Source organism: Pistacia vera, unplaced genomic scaffold (genome assembly GCF_008641045.1).
Source record: "Pistacia vera cultivar Batoury unplaced genomic scaffold, PisVer_v2 Contig397, whole genome shotgun sequence".
Classification (NCBI taxonomy): Eukaryota; Viridiplantae; Streptophyta; class Magnoliopsida; order Sapindales; family Anacardiaceae; genus Pistacia; species Pistacia vera.
Window position 1 is genome coordinate 186928 of NW_022196220.1, and position 20884 is coordinate 207811.

Genomic DNA, 20884 nt, shown 5'->3' on the forward strand with positions numbered 1-20884 from the left:
AGAAGCTGTTAGTTGTGCTCTGATACCATGTAAGCAATCGAGACAGAGACCAATAGCAGGACAAAGAGAAGCAGTTCAAGACAATGACACTGCTAGCGTATGCCCAAGAAAAGAGAAATAGAGAATAAATTTGTATATCCAATATATTGTATGCCTGTATAATTGACCAATTTATACATCTTTGTAAATGTTAAAAAGGAAAGTAATGAATATAAAAGATCCCTAAAATTGTTTCAATCAATCACTTGAATTATGTTGATTGATTGAAACTCTAATTACTGCTTAACTTTAGCCAGCAGTGATTTAGGAAAATCAATCAAAGACATTCCATATTTCGTCACTTGCCTCTCAATATATGCAAGTCTTCTGTAAAATCAAAGGAGAGTTGGGGGGGACAGTACAAAGTGTAAAACAAATTATATGAAAGGATTAATATTATACCGAACCGATATAAACTGATGTTTTCTCTTATTTTGTGTAAAATTTGTAAGGCAAACAAAGTAATTAAGCAAAAATTCTGTAATTATGATATTCTTTATTTAAAAATTGATATCATATCATGGTTTTATTTCTATTGATCAGTTGTATAGGATTTTAGGTAAAGATGGAAATAAAATGCATAATATATGTAATATGTCTGCATATTAACTTAAAAGAATTTGTTATTGGCTTATATGGTTGTTCAATTAAAAAAATAATTTTGTTGTTTTTTTATAAAAAATAAATTTTCTCTGTGTAGAACTCTCCTCTTCTAAATTCACACGTGGTTGTTTTAATTAAAAAAAAAGAAGATGTGTAATTGTCGAAGTAAACGCGGACTTTATTTTACTTTATTTATTTTTTGTAATTAAATAGTCTCAAATAGAGTTCTATTATTTTTTATTACAAATTCAAATTATGAAATTAATAAGCTTCAGTCACATTATCTTAACGATTTCATAGACTTTTGTAATATGAACCCAACAATATTTTAGCTATTCAATTATTGAACTAAAAAGTCAAATTAATTGCCCATTAGATTATTAATTAGATAAAATTAATCTTAATTAGAATGGTCTAAGGAGACGAAATTTGACGATGGACCGTCTAAACCATTAATAACTTTACACGGTTACGTGTTTCTTTATGATCTGTTAATACAAAAACAAAAAACACGACGTGTCCATGTCCATTTAAGGATCTGCCTTTTACTTGGGTCTCTTCAGATCATTTCTTTCACCATTTCCTTAACAGTTTGAGTCGATGGGCCACCTAAAGAGACTAAGAATTTTCATAGGCTTTCTCAAAGACAAAGCATCCTTAATCAAAACAACCTTCTCAACCAAACGCCAAACCGCCTCCATCCGCCACGCCGTCCTCCGTGCCACCTCCCACCGCACTTCCACTCCTCCGTCTAATAAGCGCATCGCCGCCGTTCTTTCCTTTGGCCATGGATCTCGAACCAGGGCGTCCGCATGCATTCAAGCTCTCATGGACCGCCTGCATGCCACACGCAACGCTTTTGTTGCCCTAAAGTGTCTCTTCACAATCCATCATATTATTACAAGGGGTTCATTTATTTTAAAAGATCAGCTTTCGATTTATCCTTCTTATGGTGGCCGAAACTTTCTTAATTTGTCAATGTTTCGCGATAGTTCGGACCCGGAAACTTGGGAACTGTCGTCATGGGTAAGATGGTATGCATGTGTTTTGGAGCGAAATTTAACAGTTTCCAGGGTTGTGGGTTATTACTTCAGTTCTCCAAAATCATCTAAGAAAATGAATGATGATAATGAAGAGAAGGTTTTGGCATTGTTGAGCTCAGATTTGTTGAGAGAGTTAGATGCTCTAGTAGGCAGCGTTGAAGAGATAAGTGACGTGCCCAGTTCGTTGAATCTTCAGAGGAACAATTTGGTACACGAGGTTGTAAGATTGGTCGGTGAAGATTATAGGTTAATACAACATGAAATTTTCCTCCGAGTCGGCGAACTCGGAGAGAGATTAATCAGTTTGAGTCGGGAAGAGTTGACTCAGTTTTTGGATACTTTGAAAAGACTTGAAGATTGCAAAGATAGATTGTTACGGTTATTCGTTAACAGGTATAAGAATCATGGGTTATGGAATTCGATTCACGAAACAACGACGAAGATCATGGTGGTGGCAGTGAATGAGAACGTGAAGGAGAAGGCGTTAATGAAGATATGGAGAAGAGACAAGTCAAGTGAGTTGAGTGGGATCGGAGAACGATTTTCTGAGTTCGGACAGTCGCTCCAGTTGACGTCTAGTGATACCTGGTTAGGGTTGGACCGGGTTCCCCTATCTTTATCTACTGCAAGATGACCTAAGATGGTTCCGTTCACAGATGTTGTGGTAAATAATTTGTGAAAGAGTAATGCTACAGTTATCGAGGGTGTACATCGAATTTGTACACTGAATGACGTGGCATAATCCTGACCGTTAATTTATTATCAGTTAATATTAATCAACGGTCAGGATTTTATCACGTCATTCGATACACAAATTCGGTGTAAACTTTTCGATAACTCTATTATTTTCCTTTGTGAAAAGAGTAATGCTATAGTTACCGATGGATGTGCATCGAATTTGTGCACCAAATGACGTGGCATAATCCTGACCGTTAATTTATTATCAGTTAATATTAATCAACGGTCAAGATTTTGTCACGTCATTCGGTGCGCAAATTCGGTGTAAACTTTTCGGTAACTCTATCATTTTCCTTTGTGAAAAGAGTAATGCTACAGTTACCGACGGGTGTGCACCGAATGACGTGGCATAATCGTGACCGTTAATTTATTATCAGTTAATATTAATCAACGGTCAGGATATAAAAGATTATTTGGTCTGTCACTGTAATTTTATTCATATCTTAATATATTTTATCCAAATATTTAATTTCATAAAATTTGACAGTTGGATAACATTTGTAAACAAATAATAAAATTTGGTGCCTATTTTTTTTTTTTTTTTTTTCAATACGAGTATTTATTGAGATGATGATGATGATGACTAATAGCTAAGTGAAAAGGAATTATAAATAAAATCGATTTTATTTACTCATTTTCATAAAGTATTCAACGCAAATTTGTTTATATATATATAAAAGATTATTTGGTCTGTCACTGTAATTTTATTCATATCTTAATATATTTTATCCAAATATTTAATTTCATAAAATTTGACAGTTGGATATGATTTATTTCTTTTATGCAAAGGATAACGATAGGATATCATGATTCATGGGATGCCCTTTTTTTTCAACAATTAAAAACATCATTTAATTTCCAGGAAAATATGTGATTGCATAATATTTCATAGTGATAAGAATTTATATATATTGTTTTGGATTAGGTGTGAAATAAAATACAATGTATATATTTTTAATTTATAAAAGTCAAATTTAATAAAGAAAAAGATGTATATGTATGACCCTGATGACTAAGAAAAAGAACACTGATTTTGATTGAGAATGAGAAGGAGCGGCAGTGGCATATACTTAAATTCAAATGGGTTATTTTACTGAATGTGGATGGCCGTGTGGACCTGGCTAGAATTTAAATAGGTTGGTGTTGGATGATATCAGCGTCCTTGTTGCGTAAGAAATTGAAACATTATTGTTATACCTTGTAAATTTATGTGAAGAAAGCATAATGATGTAAACGCTCCCAGTCGGCAACTTCAAATTTTCTTCTCTCATGAAACGTGAGCGCGTATCTGCGTTGGGTGGACAGGAGCCAATTCAGACAATGGAAAAGGTCAGGTTAAATTAATCGATTAATACAACAAACATAAAATATCTGCCAGGATGACATTGTTGGAGAATTGGCTGTTGATAATTTTGACCAAACAGTTGATGTGCAGTATGTGATAGATGAAGGACTTCAATTTGATTTACATTAAAATACTATAATATTCTTGAAAAAGCTGCTTGTGTAAATTAGTGGCAAGTATAAACCAGGACTAATGTCTAGTGCAACCCATCCTCAACATGTGGTTGATTATTTGCGTTGGGAATTGACCACTTCTGCACCCGGTGGCTAGCATTTTGGGCCTGTAATGCCACCATACAATAACTTTAATCACATCTAATAAGGCCAAACGATTGTCGAAATAATAAATTGGTACCCAAAAGGTTTTGAAACAATAAATAGATACCTTTTATCATGTTCTAAATAATAAGTTAGTATCCAAAAGGTTTTGAAAATACCAGATCTACGCGTTACGACACAGATCCGACGAGTCTGTGTCGTAACGCAATATTCTGGCCAGATTCCGGCGGTAGTAGTCAGAATCTGGCAGTGCGGGTGGCGGGGGTGTTTTTATTATTTTTTAAAATTTTTATATATTGGGGTATTTAGTCAAATTAGCAAACCTAGGGCGTTTTTTAGAAATTTTTAAATTTATAAAAAACTAAAATATCAAACTTTCAAGGGCACTCTAGTCTTTCCACTATTATCAAACGAAAATCACTAACAGAACATGACAGAAGGTACCTATTTATCGTTTTAAAACATTTTAGATACCAACTTATCGTTTCGACAAACCTTGGGTATGCATAAGTCGTTCGGCCCATCCAATAAACTAGAAAACTTAAAACTAAGTTAATCAAGTGTCTACCTCCTTTTCCCAATCAGTTCGAACAGTTATAATGGTCAGGATCACTGTTTGAACAGCAGTCCAACCCAGGGGCAGACCCAGCTCCTTGAAGGGTAGGGCCTACCCTCACATTTTAAAAAAAAAAATTGTTTATGTAGGCTTATAAAAAAATTCTATATATTTATTAAAAGTTTAAAACTCTCTCCACTCTTTTCTACGTGCATCTGTTTTTTATGATTTTATCCCTAAAATTCTTTATTCTCTCATTCTTTTTTTCACTTTCTCTATGTTATTCGTTCTTAAAACTTTTGAAGACTGAAATTGTTGAAGCTTTCACTCATCAAGGTGCCACAATTAGCTTCGCTTTCTGTTTTCTCCGTTTTAGGTATGTGTATTGCTTATTTCATTTTAGTTTATTTTAGGGTTGAATCATGCTTATTTTTTGGAGGTTTTTTTATTCTAATTTGATGGAAAAATGCATGGATCTTGTGAGTTTGTTTTGTGTTTTATGTTTAAGAATGTTCCCGCTTACCCAAATTAAACTGTTGGAAATAACATAGAATAACATATATCCTAACAAAATCCCAAGATCATAGTCACCATTGCAATCACATTTGTATATAAATGAACTACAATGAATTAGCACAACATAAATACCTCTTTTCCTTATCTCTGAAGCAACAAAATTAATCTGGAAGAAAACCACGAAGTGTATTTCTGTTTTCCAAATTCTAGAGAGAGAGAGAGAGCGTATTTTTCTTTTTGAAAATTGGTGTGTGTTGTGTCTTACTAAAAGAAAGAATTTTTTCTTTTATATGTAGCGATTAGAGAGAAACTGCATTTGGCAGTTTCATTCCACACACGTCGCTTGGGGTAACCCATCATGGGTGTACCCTTATCTAATATCTCCCAGTCACACATGATGAGACTATCTCTCTCTGTGCTTCTTTAAGGTTCATACCTTAGTAAATATGCCGTGTGACCATGCATACTTTGAGAGCACGTTAGTCATATATTCGTTAGGAGTATATAACTTCTCGAATTGTGAAACTTAGGTTGTATGTTGTATGCAATACCCTATACGAGTATTTATTGAGATGATGATGATGATGACTAATAGCTAAGTGAAAAGGAATTATAAATAAAATCGATTTTATTTACTCATTTTCATAAAGTATTCAACGCAAATTTGTTTATATATATATATAAAGACTATTTGGTCTGTCACTGTAATTTTATTCATATCTTAATATATTTTATCCAAATATTTAATTTCATAAAATTTGACAGTTGGATATGATTTATTTCTTTTATGCAAAGGATAACGAGAGGATATCATGATTCATGGGATGCCCTTTTTTTTCAACAATTAAAAACATCATTTAATTTCCAGGAAAATATGTGATTGCATAATATTTCATAGTGATAAGAATTTATATATATTGTTTTGGATTAGGTGTGAAATAAAATACAAAGTATATATTTTTAATTTATAAAAGTCAAATTTAATAAAGAAAAAGATGTATATGTATGACCCTGATGACTAAGAAAAAGAACACTGATTTTGATTGAGAATGAGAAGGAGCGGCAGTGGCATATACTTAAATTCAAATGGGTTATTTTACTGAATGTGGATGGCCGTGTGGACCTGGCTAGAATTTAAATAGGTTGGTGTTGGATGATATCAGCGTCCTTGTTGCGTAAGAAATTGAAACATTATTGTTATACCTTGTAAATTTATGTGAAGAAAGCATAATGATGTAAACGCTCCCAGTCGGCAACTTCAAATTTTCTTCTCTCATGAAACGTGAGCGCGTATCTGCGTTGGGTGGACAGGAGCCAATTCAGACAATGGAAAAGGTCAGGTTAAATTAATCGATTAATACAACAAACATAAAATATCTGCCAGGATGACACTGTTTAAGAATTGGCTGTTGATAATTTTGACCAAACAGTTGATGTGCAGTATGTGATAGATGGAGGACTTCAATTTGATTTACATTAAAATAATATAATATTCTTAAAAAAGCTGCTTGTGTAAATTAGTGGCAAGTATAAACCAGGACTAATGTCTAGTGCAACCCATCTTCAACATGTGGTTGATTATTTGCGTTGGGAATTGACCACTTCTGCACCCGGTGGCTAGCATTTTGGGCCTGTAATGCCACCATACAATAACTTTAATCACATCTAATAAACTAGAAAACTTAAAATTAAGTTAATCAAGTGTCTACGTCCTTTTCCCAATCAGTTCGAACAGTTATAATGGTCAGGATCACTGTTTAAACAGCAGTCTAACCCAGGGGCGGACCCAGCCCCTTGGAGGGTAGGGCCTACCCTTACATTTTAAAAAAAAAAACTGTCTATGTAGGCTTATAAAAAAATTATATATATATAGGGTTACCTTCACATTTTTTTAAAATGAGAAATATATTATCTCCATGGTCATACAAAATTTGCTATTAATATATATATTTTACGTCTATATTATATTAAAAATTTAAAATTCTTTCTATCATTTTTTACGTACATCTATTTTTTTATGATTTTATCTCTAAAATTCTTTATTCTTTACTCTCTCATTCTTTTTTTCACTTTCTCTATGTTATTCGTTCTTAAAACTTTTGAAGACTAAAATTATTGAAGCTTTCACTCATCAAGGTGTCACAATTAGCTTCACTTTCTGTTTTCTCCGTTTTAGGTATGTGTATTGCTTATTTCATTTTAGTTTATTTTAGGTTGAATCATGCTTATTTTTTGGAGGTTTTTTTATTCTAATTTGATGGAAAAATGCATGGATCTTGTAAGTTTGTTTTGTGTTTTATGTTTAAGAATGCTTCCGCTTTCTCAAATTAAACTTTAACTATATTTTACTGAACGTTATTCTTCACCTTTCACCCACCACTTTCCTACATTTCAAACGTTACCGTTTAGCTGCTCAAAATTATTAAAGAAGTTTGGGTTTTTATCTATGTTTATACTAAGAAAATTTCCCTTTTTTTTTATTAATTCATATTAAAAGTCAAGGCAATATTGACTTAATTTAAGTTTTGGTTGACTTTAGCTTAGGCTAGGCCTGATTAAAGTCATGAAAATTTATATTATAATATTTGAAAAAAAAAAAAAAAAAGAGGGAAAATAAGAAATTTGTGTAGAACATTTTTTGTGGATTGTGATTGTTGTAAACTCTTTTAATTATATTAGATTTAAGTGGATTGTTAGATTCTTGTTAGGGCCAAAAATCTTCTTGGGCTTGACGAGGCCCAATAACGAAATAAACATGGCATGGCCTAAGGCCTCAACCCAATCTCGATTGGGCCTACGCTTAAAATCACCTTGTGAACTACCCACTCTATGAGTTGGGCTATCCTATAAGTTAAGCTAAACTGGGTTTCAGCCCATTAGCCTGCAACAGTCTATTAATAGGAAATCAGAATCCCATTCTATTTCCTCTTCTACTAGGATTCCAAATCTTACTCAAACTATTAAACTTATCTAATAAGGTCAAGAAATTATATCTCTTTCATGATAGAGATTATCTCCTAAAATAGGACTTAGTGTCCTACTAAGATTCCAAATCCTATTTAAACTATTAAACTTAATCTGACAAGGTGTAATAGCCACTACTACTCAAATATTCATAATGAAATACATATAAAATAATATAAAGAAATTGGGCCCAAAATTTTTCTTTTTATTAAATACATATATATATATATATATATATATATTCTTTACAAACATATACATTTTTACACACACTTATAATGTGTACAAAAGATATTAAAACATGGTGGACAGTGTAACCACTTCCCCTCGCATGTCGACGTCCATCCGACTGCGTCCTCATCTGGATCCTGCAAAACATAGGAAAACAACGGGGTGAGCACTAAAACAATGCTCAGTAAGTAAATCCTCTACTCATATCCCCGTAAACTCTCTCTCTAATATCTTTCCTTACAACTTCTCATACCATTTCTCTTGGTACTTCTCTTTCTCTTTCTCTTAGAACTCCTTTCTAGTAACTCTCTCTAATAAGTCACGGCCCCATCTTACCGGGGGCCCGGCCGGGACTCACTCCCACTCTAAGTGTCTCTACTCATTCTAGCCGATCGGACTCGGTTATGCATGGATTCAGAACCCTTGGCCATGTGAGTGTATAATCTCTCTTGGGTACTCGGGTGTAGCCCTCTCCGCTGCACTCTCACGGGTCCACCACTTCTTATCTCATACTCATGCCGCTCTCTCAATGCGGCGTACAGCGGAATACTCTACCCATTACTCACGGGTTCCCCATCGCACAACCTACTCTATTCTCTTTCTCTTAACTCTTAAGAACTTTACTCAAATTCTTTACAAATCTCAAGCTACTTCTCAAGTGTATAAACAAAGGTGTAGAGCTAGCTCATGTCCCTAATGCACTAATGAAATGCCAACTACAAGATTTCCTCAAAACCGTCATTCTGCACAGGCCACACTAAAACGCGCGTCGGGGTTTTGGTCTCGTTTTAAAGCTTAGAAACAGGCTCTAACTTCTCTGTTTTTGTCTCAGCCCAGTTCACCGTAAGATGCCCAAAAATTACCTAGAAAGTCACGGCAGTGACAGGGCAGACTTCACTTAGGCATTTCATCAAACATAATGCATGCATACTTTAATTCTAGTTTTGATACCTTTCACTTCTTTCTTTAACCATCCATTAATGGAGCAAAACTACCCCACAATAAATATAAACATGGCCAAGAAAAACACTTCAAATATTCTACTTAATTTCTTTCTAAATGTAACCAAACTTCACTTGGTTACCACAACTTCATTTCTACTTCTCATGGCTCAAATCTTCTCATCCAAAAGCCATCAACTCATCAATAATATCATTCTCAATCAATCAATCTCAAGCTCATAAACATAAGCATACATATGCATCATTTGATTGCTTGAACCTTAACTTGGGTTGGATTTACTTACCTTGTGAAAAGATGACTTCTTTAGCACTTTTCCTTTTCCTTGTTATCTTGTCTCCTCTCTACAACTCAAAACAACAACAAGAACAATAGCAACCAAATAAGACTTCACTATAATTATAAGAAAATTCATATCTAAAGCATGAATCCTTACCTTAGGATGCTTTAGATGAAATCTCTACTCAAAAACCCTCTTAAAACCCTTAGAAATCTTGAAAGATCAGATGGAAAAATTGAGAGAGCTCAGGCAAATGGAAGAGGCGGTGGAATGAAGAAATAAAGGGTTTCTCTACACTTAGCCCTTTTTTTAGTTCATATTATAAGCATCCTTTCCCATTTTGCCCTTACTCTTCTTTGGAAATTCCATCTATATCCTTTGATTCTTTACAAATACACCCCCATCCAAACACAATCTCTACTAAATTTCCTTACATTTTACTCCCCAATTATCCTACTAATTAGGGGTAAAAAGGTCATTGTGCCCCAAAAGAAGAATTCTCTAGAAAACTCAAGAAACTTTGTATTAGGCTCGTCGCCGCGGCGAAGCAATTTCCGTCACCCCGGCGAAACAGGGCAGAACCTACCCGTGGGAGCAGCTCCTCCTCCTCGCCGCGGCGAAGCTTCTTCTTCGCCCCGGCGAAGATTGGATTTCCAAACTTCACCAAAATTCAACCAATTTAAGGCAACCATTCAACCAACTCAACATACAACCTCAATTGAAACTGAAATAGTAAACTTTTAACTAATACAGCAAATCTTAAATACGTACCTCAAGTGGGATATTACATAAGGTCAAGAAATCATATCTCTTTTATGATAGGGATTATCTCTCAAAATAGGACTTAATGTCCTACTAAGATTCCAAATCTTATTTAAACTATTAAACTTAATCTAATAATGTCAAGAAATCAGATTTCTTTTTTTTTATAGGGATTATCTCCCAAAAAGAGGACTCAATGTCCTACTAAGATTCCAACCCCTTGGGTTCACTATAAAAACAGGGGCTTGCCCTCTCATTGAGATGCAATCTCCCATAGTCAATCTAAACTACTCAAAACTATCTATTTGCTCCTAAAGTTCTTGCTCCCAAGAACCCGACGCCTCCGCCATAGTCCAAGCTTCTAACAAGACTTTTGGTAATTCTTCATCTCCTTAATTCTTAGCCAAAATCTCTTTCAGCCTTGCTGACTTGAGCGTCGGAGTGCCTACGACAAACACCACATGTTTTCGAGAAACTTCACGCTTGCCATTTCATGTGTGTAGGTCTAGCGGATTGTTAGTGGCCTCAATCTCACGGGATTAGACCCTATTTTCATGACGGTAGATTTTTTGTATCTACAATTCCCGTGGTCTTTTTGCTCTCTTTAATTGAAAAGGTTTTTCCACATAAATTTTTTTTTGTGTTTCCTCGTAAATTGAATGTTATTTTTAATATAATTTGCTCAAGGTTTGACTTCTCATAAATTTATTCAAGTGGTAAAGTATTCATTTATTGCATTATTTTCTTTCAGATTATTGATATTATATTATTTCCTTTGATTAAAGTTTTGTGATTTTTTTAAAATTTTTACTAGTTGTTTGATAAATAATTACGGAGCCACGGAGGCCCCTGGGTCTGCCATTGGTCCCACCGAAGATCACTCCACCCCAGATGCCCTGTAACATCAGTAATCAGTACCTATAAACATTTTTAAACACCAATCATAATAAAATTAAAAAAAATAATGATACGTGGAGAAAGATTTAAGAATATGCCAGGAGCAATGGAGTTGCTCATTGGGCAGCATATGACTTTAAAAAGCAGTAGAGATTATAGGTTTTGTAAAGTAAAATTCCCTACTCGATCAAAATGAAACAGCTGTAGACAGTAGGGACTCAGCCATGGGGCATGGGCTACGGATCTGAAATGGCCACAGAGTGGGAATTCAGTTTCAGATCATGATCCATGGGCTGTCAGTAAGGCAGATCGAATCCACCAAGTGATTAATACAATGCCCTATAATAATATGGGTGACAGGTGAAATGTATAAAAGATGACTCAAAGCTCGAAGAATTATCTACGTACCATAACACCCCAGTGGAAGAACCATCCCAAAAGAAATCCAAGTGGTAGTCCGACGAGGTAGTAGCAGCCGAGATTTATGTATGCTATTTTTGCTTGCCAACCGGATCCAACAGCCAGTCCTGTTGCGATGACACCGTAGAATTTGTTGTGGCAAACAATATTTAAAAAAAGTAAAAACTAAAATGCTTCAAGTTTAGGAGTCGAATGTCTTCTAAAATTATAAATTTTTTTACGAGGGGGTAGAAAATTTACCTGATAAAACTGGTTGAACACTGTTAAAGATAACTGATATGGCTAATAAGTAAGAAAGCTTGTCGACTTCTTTGAGGACATCAGTGTTGGATATGAAGATTAAAGCAATCTTTCCCGTAATAACATGATAAGTAAGCAGAAGAACAGGCCAATAATGTTTGACTGTATCACGGACACCTTTGTGGCGAATTTCGCAGCTTTACCGTTGCCGGCTCCTAGCTCATTAGCTACCCTTACGCTGAATTTTGAATCTCGTGTTAGGAATCTTAAATAAGTGAAAGAATAAAATAAAATTGTTCACTTAATGCAATGAACTATATAATTTGTACCCAGTAGCTGCAAAGAAAGCAAGATGAATGGTCATTTCCTACCCATCGATATTCATACTGCAAGACAATTATTTAAGAGGAAGCCGTCAAAATAAGTATTGTCACAGAGGGATCGACTGAGCAATCTTTTTTAGATATAATTATGTAAATTCCCGTACCAGATTGACAAAGCATCTAAAGCTAAAGTGACATTTTTCAAATACCCAGTCATCAATAGCAGTATCCTGTAGTACCAATTTTCCAAGCTGCAAAACATCAAAATATATCGGTAAGGCTATAATTTATACTCTAATGATCTAACTGGCAAAATAACAACAAATGAACTACAATGTGAATTGAAGCTCGACCGGTGATTCAGAGGAGCGAGAAACACACCACAGCATGACCCCGGAAGAAATAGAGAGTTAGACAAATTCCCAAAGGCCCGAAAAGGCTTGCATAGAGAAACCAGTCCAGGTCAAAGGGCACCCACCAATTATATTATAGCCATAAAGCCCAAAAGACAAAACCCACCAAGATATATCCAAAGCAACTACCAAACCCACAACACCAAAATCTAAGACATAAACGACTAGCCAACTCGTCAACGCATTGACCACTAAACTCACAAATGAGGCCCATGCTATCACTTGTGTCTTTAGCTGGCTCAGCAAGAAACGACTCATTGGAAGCTGAAACGCAAAGCAGAAATGTAATGGTATCAACCACATTGCCAATACCCCCGATAGTTCCGCCACCTCATCAGACTGTCCTATAAATTTCAGAATCGGTGAGGCAAAAATGTCCAAAGGCAACAGCAAGAAACAACACGAGCATAACAAAATCCATGATCTCTGCACGTATATGCCTAACAGGTCGTATCTCCTCGCCCCAAAAGCTTGCCCAAAAAGTGTCTCCAAAGCGCTTGCCATTCCTAACTGATTATATTTGTCAGTCCATTAATGGCAAAAACAAATTGGTTAGAGAGATCACATAGAAAGTTTTATGTAGAGAGAGGAAGAAATATATAGTTAGTGAGAGAATACCAAGAAGCCATAATTGAAGCCAGCAATGACAGTGACGGACATGGAAACAGCCGCAAGTTCAACATTACCAAGGTGGCCGGCAAAAGCTTGGGTAATGAGGTTCATGGAGTAGGCGGATAAGCGGCTTAAAATGGAAGGCCCTACGATGTGCCATAGCTTCTTTGACTCAGTCCAGACCTTTGATGCAAGGTCCTTGTTTTCTTCATCATCGTCGTCCGCGCTTGTTAACAAGGGTTGATTGAATTTCCCGTCTCTGTTAATGATGATACCATCAGCCATGAGAGAATAGTCTTTGAATGTTATGGGGCAAATGGGTAAGAGTAGAGATGGTAAGCTACTGCGCAATCCAGTTGCTCTTCTCACCAATATGCTTTAAGGTTTGTTAAATTCACTTTCCATTGATATTAACTCAATGTGCAAAATCATATATAAAAATGTTAAATATACTTCTATACCCGTGGTCAAAACTTACAAGGGAGAGTATTAATTATCCGTATAGCATATTAAATCTGTTATAATTTATCATATGATATTTAAAAACTATCATTTATATTAATGTTTATGGACTTAATACATAAATAACTTTGTCACGTCTTCTAAACTGTAATAAAAAAATCAGATTAATTAGGACCCATCGAGATTGATGATTCACGTTTTATCATAAATAATAGGTTAATTAGATAGATGTTGAATTCCACATGCTCCCTCAACCAATCGGAAGCAGCAATATGAGTAAAGGAAGGCGTTATAGATGGAAATGAGGAGATCATTAGCTATAATTTATATGATAAAAATATAGTAGCATATTAATTATATGATATTTTTTTGCAACTAATAGCGTCAATTAATCTTATGACTGTAAGTGGAGGAGGATAATTGAAATATATATGAATAAAATATGAGAATTTCACAATGAGGTGAATAAAGTGATGCAAATAAGTTTGACTTCGAATGGAGAATACTTTGTTCCATGAAAATGGTAATCATGCATCAAGTGATTGACGCCATCCAACACAACTATTAAATCTATTAAAATCCATCTCAAAGATATTAAGACAAACAAGTCTCACGAATATTAATAAAGGTAGTTATCGAAAGTTTAACTAACTGTTAATTTTAGGGTTTCAAAAGATTAGTTAAGGTGAACATAAACTGGTCTCGATACCCCGGATATTAAAAGAAAAAACAAAGCAAAGACAAACAAGCCTCAAACCCCAAACTTCAGTCCCTAGCCTGAAAATTAAAATATATTTATGCTACTACGTAGTAGAACTTGCAGAAAACAAAAATGCAAAAAAAAATCACACTTAACTACATAGTGTCAACTGTCAACCAGGACTGATGTCTAGTGTGATAAATCTTCAACCTGTGGTTGGTTATCTGATTTTGGAATTGACCACTTCTGCACCCGGTGGCTAGCTTTTTCGGCCTGTAATGCCACGACACAATTACTTTAATCACATCAATAATCGGAATAATTAGAAAACTTAAAACTGTCATTTAAATCTCTACCTCCATTTCCCAATCAGTTCGAACAGTTATAGCGGCCAGGATCACTGTTTGAACAGCAGTCCCACCAAAGATCATTCCACCCCAGATGCCCTGAAATTTGTTTAAACGATGCCATACAATCATAATAATAAATTTAAAAAAAAAAAATTATGTTTCATGGAGAAATATTTTAGAATTTCCCAGAAGCAAAAAGAATTACTCTTTGGGCAGCAGATACGACTTCAAAAAGCAGTGAGAAACTATTGGTTTTGTAAAGCGAAATTTCCAATCTACTAACCATAACACCCCAGTGGAAGAGCCATCCCGTTAGAAATCCAAGCGGTAAACCAATGAGGTAGTAGCAGCCGAGATTTATGTATGCTACTTTCGCTTGCCATCCGGATCCAACAGCTACTCCTGTTGCAATGACACCGTAGAATTTGTTAATACAATAAATTTTAACAAAGTTAAAAGTAACGGCGTATGAAGTTTAGGGGCCAAATGTCTTCTAAGTACTTTGGAAATCTAATGTCAAAAATATAATTCATTCAAATGGTGTATTGAAATCCTAACTTTATATGCTCTTTTCATTTTTTTTTTTTGCTGCGGCGTTAGAGAGTACACCTGATAAAACCGGTTGAACACTGTTAAAGAGAACTGTTATGGCTAATAAGTAGGAAAGCTTGTCGACTTCTTTGAGGACATCAGTATTGGATGTGAAGATTAATGCAATCTTTTCCCGTAATAACATGATAAGCAAGCAGAAGAACATGCCAATAATGTTTGACTGTATCACAGACACCTTTGTGGCGAATTTCGCTGCTTTACCGTTGCCGGCTCCTAGCTCATTAGCTACCCTTACGCTGAATTTTGAATCTCGTGTTAGGAATCTTAAATAAGTGGAAAAAAAAAAAAAAAAAACTGTTCACTTAATGCAATGAACTATATAATTTGTACCCAGTAGCCGCAAAGAAAGCAAGATGAATGTTCATTTCCCACCCATTGATATTCATACTGTAAGACAATTATTTAAGAGGGGAGCCGTCAAAATAAGTATTGTTACAGAGGGACTGACTGAGCAATCTTGTTTAGATATAATTATTTAAAATCCCGTACCAGATTGACAAAGCATCTAAAGCTAAAGTGACATTTTTCAAATACCCAGTCATCAATAGCAGTATCCTGTAGTACCAATTTTCCAAGCTGCAAAACATCAAAATATATCGATAAGGCTATAATTTATACTCTAATGATCTAACTGGCAAAATAACAACAGATGAACGTACAATGTGACTCAAAGCTCGACCAGTGATTCAATTCAAAGGAGCAAGAAACATACCACAGCATGACTCCGGAAGAAACGGAGAGTTTGAAAAATTCCCAAAGGCCCGAAAAGGCTTGCATAGAGAAACCAGTCCAAGTGAAAGGGCAACCACCAAATATAGTATACCCATAAAGCCCAAAAAACAAAACCCACCAAGAGATATCTAAAGCAACAACCAAACCCACAACACCAAAATCCAAGACATAAACGACTAGCCAACTCGTTATCGCATTGACCACCAAGCTCACAAATGAAGCCCATGCTATCACTTGGGTCTTGAGCTGGCTCAGCAAGAAACGACTCGTTGGAAGCTGAAACGCAAAGCAGAAATGTAATGGTATCAACCACATTGCCAATGCCCCTGACAGTTCCGCCACCTCATCAGACTGTCCTATAAATTTCAGAATCGGTGTGGCAAAAATGTACAAAGGCAACAGCAAGAAACAACACGAGCATAACACAATCCATGATCTCTGCACGTATATGCCTAACATGTCGTATCTCCTCGGCCCAAAAGCTTGCCCACAAAGTGTCTCCAAAGCGCTTGCCATTCCTAACTGATTATAATTGTCAGTCATTAGTCAAGCCTTCAATCCCATTAATGGCAAAAACAAATGAGTTAAGAGAGATCACATAGAAAGTTTCATGTAGAGAGAGAAAGAAACATATAGTTAATCAGGGAATACCAAGAAGCCATAATTGAAGCCAGTAATGACAGTGACGGATATGGAAACGGCCGCAAGTTCAATATTGCCAAGGTGGCCAGCAAAAGCTTGGGTAATGAGGTTCATGGAGTAGGCGGATAAGCGGCTGAAAATGGAAGGTCCCACGATGTGCCATAACTTCTTTGACTCAATCCAGACCTTTGATGCAAGTTTCTCATTTCCCTCGTCATCATCAACGCCTGCTAACAAGGGTTGATTGGAACTCCCAGCCATCAGAGACCGACAATAGTCTTCGAATGTTAAATATGTGTAAGAGTAAAGAGATGGGAACCTACAAAATCCAGTTGCTCTTGTCACCAATATGTTTTAAGATGCTGTTACATTCTTGTTGCATTTATGATTTATTATATTTACTGCAAAATTATAAAAATTTAAAATATGCTTGTGCAGTGGTCATATGAAATCTATTTATATATTATATCCATTTGTTGACTCATATTTATTAAAAACTTTTTTGAAGAAATCAGATGAGCAAATTAAGAACCTTCGAGATTGACAATTCACGTTTTACGATAAAAAAACTTGAGAGAGAAACTGAATTCCACATGTTCCCTCAACGGCTTAACCATTCTGAAGTCGCAAGGTGAGTAACTGAAGGCGTTATAGGTGGAAACGAGAACTCATTAGCTACGTTTTCTATGAAAATCTATTAATTTTTAAATTAGTTCCTGTTAAAGTATATCTTATCTTGTCATTGAAGTCACAACTCTAATGAAATACTCGCTGCATCCCAATGTTTATTGTCAATAGTACACACAGAAGGGAAATAATATTCAGACAAACAAGCCCTAAACTCAGTGCTACAAGACGATATTGTATACTGATAACTGACTAGAGCTTCAGTCTTGGTCCTTTAATTGATTAACTGGACCAAGAATTGACCATTTCTCTACACGGTTGCTAGCTTTTATAGCCTAAAAATCGTACAAAACTTATATTACTTCATAGTAGTCCTTGCTGAAAATAAAATAAAATAAAAATTCCACATTTAACTACGTTAAGTCCTGCATACCTCCTCTTCCCAATCGCATAGACTTGTTATGATGGCTATTGGCTCGTCCCGCCAATTATCCTTCCAGCCCATATGCCCTGTTACATCCATACTAAATTTTGCATTAACATTTTTCTGGGAAAAGCATTGGTGGGTCAATCATGAATTTGTAATAGTTTTTGAGTTATATGTTTCATGTGATTGTTGACATTGACCATAACACCCAAGTGGAAGACCCATCCCATCAAAATTCCGAGTGGAAAGCCCAATAATGCAATAGCACCCAAGGTTTACAAATGCAACTGTCCCTTGCCATCCCTATCCAACAGCAACTCCTGTCATGATAAAGAAAATAAATTTGTTTATAAATGATGGAGATTGAACTCATTGGAGAAAGAATACGTAGGGTATAATTTGCTTTACCTGAGCGAACTGGCTGAGCACTGTTAAGGAGAATGGTGAGGGCTAAAAGGTAGCAGAGTTTATCAACTTCGTGGAGAACATCAAAGCTGGAGGTGAACAAAAATGCGATCCTGTGGCGGAGTATTATGATAACCATGCAGAATATGATACCAATCACCATTGATTCTGCCACAGCCACCACCGTTGCAAATTTCGCTGCCTTACCCTTCCCAGCTCCTAGTTCATCAGCCACTCTCACTCTGAAAATTTTATGGCAAAATCATTATGAACTTGTATTTCTGTTTTTTTAAGAAAAAAATTAACTGAAATCATGTAGAATAAACAAACAGTTAGTGGGTTGATCCATTAAACAAATTGCCTAAGGCTAAATAAATTGATTTTTACATTATGTTAACTTGAATCCCCAAAATTAGGCGGTATTCTTGAAAACAGAACTATGAAGATTCCAATGTTCTGTCCAGACTCCAGAGTATGCATAGAAAATCCTCAATTTGATTTTATGATTACTACTGTAAAGAAAGTTAATTTGTTCGGCCTACGAACCCAACAAAAAACTACCACTGAAGGAGACTATTTCTGAAATAAGTTACCGTTAAATTTCTCATTGATTCCCTAAATACACAGCGATAACTTTGCATTGTCTTACAAAGTGCTAATACTCTTTCTCACTCTCTCATTTTTGTTGTGACACATGTACAAGGAGACCAAAAAAAAAAATATCATTTACTTTTCAAATATTTTTGTGTAAAAGAGGGTGAAAGAATTCTGTATATTGTCTACATTCATAAATATGAAATAGTAGGTACATGAGATAATTTTGTGGTGACAAATAGTTAACATATTGAGGGTTGATTTTTTATTTTTATTATTTCTTTTTTTATGATCAAATATATCCGGGTTAGTTTACGCACATCTCAACTAATCTCTGAAATTTAAAATTATCGATCAAGTAAGAACTCCAATAGTTATCTTTATTAGCATCCGAGAAGAGACTCGAACTTAAGATTTATTTAGAATTGATTTTAAGGCCACTCTCAGTTTATATTTTAAAGTTATAGAGCTTCGGTTAGGGGTAATATCAACAGAAATAGCATGAATTTTAGCAAAGTTGTAAAGCCATTATTTCACGAGTATGCAATTTGCAAAGGCATTAAGACATGACTTAAAACATATTAAAGAAAATGATATATGAATTCCAAAGTTAATTGGTACCCTGTAGCAGAGAGTTAAGCCAAGGGAATCATCATCTGCGATACTGATACTCATGCTGCAATGTTAATTCTAAACAGGCTGATCAGAAGGATAGTTTTTTCTTTTTAATTAGCACGTATTCGATAATTACTTTACTACAAAACATAAGCATGTTTGTCCCTATTGTAATCTTCTTTAATTTTGTAGGAATATGAATATAAAATGGAGGACAGAATAATTACAATACCAGACTGACAAGGCATCAACAGCTAAAGTGGCATTCTTTAAATGCCTAGTCATCAGTATCAGTATTCTGTAATACCAATTTTCCAAGCTGCCAAACAAAGTGTATCTAAAGCGCTTGCCATTCCCGTTTGTAGTAGTGATCGATTAATGAAACCAGAAAAAAACAAATTTTAGATATGGAAAAGAGAGAATAAAGAACAATAGAATGTAGACGGAATTAATTCATTAATTAAGATAATTTCGTGATTACAAACTTACAAGGAAGCCGAAGTTGAAGCCAACAATGACAGTATTGGCAATGGAAATGGCTGCTAGTTGAACATCACCAAGGTGACCTCCAAAAGCTAGGATGCTGATGTTTGTAGTATAAACAGCCATGAGGCTCAAGATGGCAGGACCAGCAATGCGCCATAGTTTCCTTGTGTCACTCCAGACCCTTGCTACAAGGTTATTCTTTTCTTAACTATGATCAGGTACTACGTCGTTTGATTCTGGTAGAAATGGTTGATTGAGTTCCGTATTCGTTCTTATACATTCCATCAGATCTGGACTACACAGACAGGCCACTCAGTTGTAGTAAAACTAACAAGTGGAAAAACTTGTGTAACATGTGCCATGGGAAGAATATAATAAGATAAATACGCATACATTTGCTCCACAAGAATCAAGAAACGAGGTGGATTTTGATTATATTGGATTTAACAATGTAATTAACTGTACAGGATTTTCTTAAAAATAGTTTCATTAAATTTTATAGATAAGTTTATTGATTTGCAGACCACAATATATGTATATATATATATTTTTTTTTTTTATTCTATTTATGTGTAAAACCTATTTCTAAAGTTTTAAACCCCATCAGCATGAACTTGGACAGAAGCGAAAGATTTTGCCTTAACCAGAAGGCTAAAGCCTGTATGGCTCCACGTGATCTACTATACCATTTATGCTTTGCAATTTCAGGATTTGTTTAGCACTTTAACCCATTAAAATTGAGTCTATGTATACAAGGCTTAGTCCCCTTAGGTTTCCAGAGTTTTTCTTTTGTCATGTTACTTGTATTTATTATCTCACGTCTTCTATTATATTCATATTTTTTTTTATATATATATTATGTGATTTTTGTTTTTTTTTTTTTACTTGTCGCATATATAGAATTGTTATAAATCTAAAATCTTTGATTTTTTTTTTCAATTTTTTACTTTTAATTTAACATCAAATTAATCGAATTTAACTAACCTGTCTATAATCATGATTATATTTTATA

At 35.0% G+C, this 20884-nt stretch overlaps 2 protein-coding genes and 1 pseudogene across 2 annotated transcripts; 1 reads left to right on the plus strand and 2 right to left on the minus strand.

The window, feature by feature from the left end:
• Positions 1-1223: 1223 nt before the first annotated feature.
• LOC116141301 (putative clathrin assembly protein At4g40080) lies at positions 1224-2944 on the plus strand. Its single transcript, XM_031426820.1, has one exon. The coding sequence runs from the start codon at positions 1243-1245 to the stop codon at positions 2317-2319; it is 1077 nt and encodes a 358-aa protein (XP_031282680.1). The 5' UTR covers positions 1224-1242; the 3' UTR covers positions 2320-2944.
• A 1020-nt stretch (positions 2945-3964) lies between these two features.
• Positions 3965-13505, minus strand: LOC116141269 (annotated as a pseudogene).
• Positions 13506-14571: 1066 nt separating this feature from the next.
• LOC116141270 (protein DETOXIFICATION 27-like) lies at positions 14572-16979 on the minus strand. Its single transcript, XM_031426792.1, has 8 exons — positions 16728-16979; positions 16057-16598; positions 15834-15920; positions 15675-15731; positions 15342-15580; positions 15016-15134; positions 14739-14828; positions 14572-14655 (listed from the first exon to the last, which is right to left on the minus strand). Exons 1-8 carry the CDS (start codon positions 16977-16979, stop codon positions 14572-14574), a joined length of 1470 nt encoding a protein of 489 aa, XP_031282652.1.
• Positions 16980-20884: the final 3905 nt, after the last annotated feature.